This window comes from Typha latifolia, chromosome 5 (genome assembly GCF_019914945.1).
Source record: "Typha latifolia isolate L0001 chromosome 5, TyphaL0001v2, whole genome shotgun sequence".
NCBI classification, from domain to species: domain Eukaryota; kingdom Viridiplantae; phylum Streptophyta; class Magnoliopsida; order Poales; family Typhaceae; genus Typha; species Typha latifolia.
Window position 1 is genome coordinate 7,873,215 of NC_133090.1, and position 3,808 is coordinate 7,877,022.

Genomic DNA, 3,808 nt, shown 5'->3' on the forward strand with positions numbered 1-3,808 from the left:
CCTGGTCCGCACCCGAGCGGAAAGCTCCATCAATGTTCACGTTCACCCATCCTCTTGGAGGCCGGCGCCACCCGACCTTCTTCTACATCGCCTTTGTTGGTTCGACGTTCCTGGGCAGGTTGTATTCCTCTATCAGGAGCTGAGCTCGTCTGGCCACCAAGCAAGCTGCCTCCCCCAGCTCACCAAAAACTATTCGGTTTTGTTGTTTCCAGATTGCCCCGGCTCACCAAAAACTATTCGGTTTTGTTGTTTCCAGATTGCCCCGGCTCACCAAAAACTATTCGGTTTTGTTGTTTCAACAGGCCTAAGAAAGCGATATATAGCAGCCGCCTTGGGGGTCCCCAGAGGGTGTGACCGCCAGATCCAGGTATCCTTCGACTCTATATTCCCCAATGTGATGGATGCCATCTCTACAGCCAACTCAACACCTACTTCCTCCACCATGTTTTGGCCATTGCCCTCTCTCCTCGTCAAGAGCTCAGCCACCGTTAGTTCCGGCCTTAGGAGCTGCGGGTTTATGATTTGCGACTGCCACCTCCATGGCACGGCGGAGGTCCACAGATCTTCTGCTGCGCTCGAGTCAATCCCGTCACCCATTAGTTTCCGGCACCCCATCTTAATGGCATCTGCAGTCCCGGTTATGCCTCGCCAGATCCACGACGCATCCCCCCACTTCCCTTGTCTCCAAGGATGCAGTCCACCATATTTCCCTTTCATAATTCGGATCCATAACGCATCATCACCATTTAGGATGCGAAATACATGCTTGCCAAGCAAACTGCTCCTAGTTTCCTTCAGTCTCCTCACACCAAGGCCTCCCATCTTCGGCTGTGTCACCTTTTCCAAGCTTACCAGGTGTAGACCTTTATGTTCCCCTCTGCTCCAAAGAAAAGCTCTCGCCACCTTGTTGATCTTCTCCAGCACCGTATCTGGCACCCAAGTGCAACTCAACCAGAAACTCGGGATAGACATCAAGGTACTTCTCAGAAGAGTGAGCCTATTGGCAAAAGACAGGCTGTTGCATTTCCACCCCGCCGGTTTCTTTGTTATGCGCTCCACCAGCCAGCTATGGTCCCGGACGCTCACCCTCCATCCTACTATAGGTACACCAAGGTACTGCGAATGTTGTCAGCATCCCGTGCCTCCATCCACTCCGGCAGGAACAGTTCCGACTTCGTGACGTTCACCTTTTGGTTAGTGACACTGGAGTAGATCTGAAGGCACTCCTGAATGACTCTAACATTCTGAACTGAAGCTTCCAAAGTGACTAATAAGCCATCAGCGTAGAGGAGGTGTGATAGGTGAACCTCTCCGACCCGGTAACCCTGCAGTAGCCCACGCGCCATGCGATCCTTCAGCAGGCTGGACATTATCTGCGACACTAGTAGGAATAGATATGGGGAGAGGGGATCCCTTTGTCGCAGCCCATGGTGAGGAGTTATACACCGTGACGGTGAACCGTTCACTAGGATTGCATACCTCGGAGACTTGATACATGCACTGAGCCACCGGCACCACTTGGTTGGAAAACCCATGGCTTCCAACACCCCCAGCACTGCCTTCCAATTAACTCGGTCGTACGCCTTTTCCATGTCCAGTTTGAGCATCATCGTCGGCTTCAGATGCTTGTCACTGACCATCGAATGTACAATCTCCTGGGCCGCCAGAATATTATCGTATATATTCCAACCTCTGATAAAGGCCGCCTGCTGCGGCAAAAGCCCAAGCAGCCTTTCGACCAACACTTTGGCTATGATTTTATACGCCACATTGCATAGAGATATCGGCCGAAACTCTCTCACCGTGGACGGGTTCTCCACCTTCGGTATCAGGGTGATATAGGTATGCCCCCACTGCTAAGGAAGTCTTTCATGCTAGAAGAAGTATTTAACCGCGTCGCAGAGGTTGTCCCCTACCTCCTGCCAGTACAGCGAGTAGACTTCCACCAGAATCCTGTCGTTGGCGCAGCTGTCCCCGAATTGGCGTGGAGGGAGATTTTGGCTATTATGTCCTCCACGGGCTGTTCCTCAGCTTCTTCTCCTTGATGTCCTGCCACACCTGCATTTTCAGCTGCAAACTCATCCTCAGCCTCCTCCAATTCATCAATTAGAATCACCGATCCCATCGATTTAGCGCAGCGATGCCCAGGCACAAACTTCTCATCACAACGAAAGCATAGGCCTTTGGCCCTTCGTTCGTCCACTTTAGCAGGTGTGAGGGCTCATCCCGAACCTCTAGGTGCGTACTTCACATCTTGGGATGGCCTCAAGGGTGCTCGAGGAGGTACCACTGCAGCAGCAATTCTTGGTACTCTAGTGATATTTCCTACCGCTATGGTTGGTTGAGCTTGATTGTGGCTTCCTTGGCTCGTCCAACTCTGATTTAGGTGTAACTTCATGACCCTATGTTTGTCTTCCATAAGCACCACATCTTTGAAGGCCTCCTTTAGGGTTATAGGCCTTAAAGCCCTCACATCAGCTTGGATATCTCCCCGCAGCCCGAAGATGAAGGTGTTGCGAAGTTGCTAATCCGTCTATGGTGGATGACCTCAGCTACTTATCCTCTCAAATTCTTCTTGGTATGCCCCAATCGTGGTCTTTTGCACTGTCTTTGAGAGAAGAGCATCAAAGTCTTCATACCCCGATGCTCCAAATCATCGTGTGATATTGGCGCAAAAGGCATCCTAAGTTTCGATAGCCTCATTGGCATTGGCTACTCGAAACCAATGAAGCACCGCATCTTCAAGGTGGAAGCTCGCAAGCGTCACCTTATATTCTTCTGCCATATCTTAGTATGAGAAGAATTGCTCTGCCCTATACAACCAATCGATCGGATCGCCACCTTTGAACTTCGGAAAATCGAGACGCACGATTTGTCCACGGATGCCATTGCCTCATTCCGGATCATGTCCAAGTCCTTGTCTAACCAGAGGAGGATGCACCATGAAGGGTTGATGATCCCTCCTTCGGTTTTGATTAACTCGCCGTGGTTTTGGATCGTATTGACCCGCCCACGGATCTTGATTTCCAAGGTGGTCTCCATAGTGGTTCGCTCATCGGGTGGGTTCACCTGCACCTGGGCCTGGTGTAACCATCCTTGCTTGCCTCTGTCCATAGGGTGGTGGCAATAGCGGCTCTTGTGGTTGCAAAGGCTGAACCGATGGCGGTAGGTTCATGGGTGTGGACTCGCAATGTGCGGTTGATGGTGTGTTCCCGTTTGCCATGGCTTCCCTTGTCGCCCGTAATTCCCGCATCATCTCCATCATCATCTAGTTGTTGATGGCCATTTGTTCGGATAGAGACCCCAACACTGTTTGAACACTAGGTTCTGCCATATTCCAATTTGATCGGGTGGTTTTGCAGGTGGAAGTCCCCGCAACCATTTCTCCCTCCTCTATTGGGAGAATCTCTTCTTCATCTTCTTGCCGTGCAGCCATAGCTCTGGTGGTCATCATAGGAAGCGTTTGTCCGATGAACGGTGGATCTGATACGAACTTGACATGATCTCCCCTTAGGCTAAGGTTCGATCCTTTCCAATTCTCTAATCTGGACTAGATCTGGCACAAAACTTTGAAATAAGATCCTGAAAGATGCTGCCGACGTGAAATTTGGATATGCTGTAGCCCCAGAAAAGAGCTTTCCAATAAATCAAGTTTCAGGCGAATCAGATGGGGGATCTCGAGATATCGTCTGATTAGTGGACGAACATCAGGGTAATCTATTTAGGATCCGAGGATGGAGGCACGAGATCCTAGGATGATAGTGGTTGGAGGTGGACCGGCATTTGTGGGGTGGCACCGGTGAAAAGT

At 50.8% G+C, this 3,808-nt stretch overlaps 1 protein-coding gene across 1 annotated transcript; it reads right to left on the reverse strand.

Annotated features, from left to right (window-relative positions):
* Positions 1-267: 267 nt before the first annotated feature.
* On the reverse strand, positions 268-1,640 carry LOC140788511 (uncharacterized). The gene is made up of 2 exons (XM_073137775.1): positions 1,118-1,640; positions 268-929 (listed from the first exon to the last, which is right to left on the reverse strand). Exons 1-2 carry the CDS (start codon positions 1,638-1,640, stop codon positions 268-270), a joined length of 1,185 nt encoding a protein of 394 aa, XP_072993876.1.
* Positions 1,641-3,808: the final 2,168 nt, after the last annotated feature.

What these genes read in the sequence shown, in the direction of transcription:
- LOC140788511 (XM_073137775.1), bottom strand. Translation starts at nt 1,640, where the DNA reads ATGGTCAGTGACAAGCATCTGAAGCCGACGATGATGCTCAAACTGGAC. An exon ending in GGATGCTGACAACATTCGCA is followed by an intron (nt 930 to 1,117) that starts GTACCTTGGTGT and finishes CTTGGGTGCCAG; the next exon opens with ATACGGTGCTGGAGAAGATC.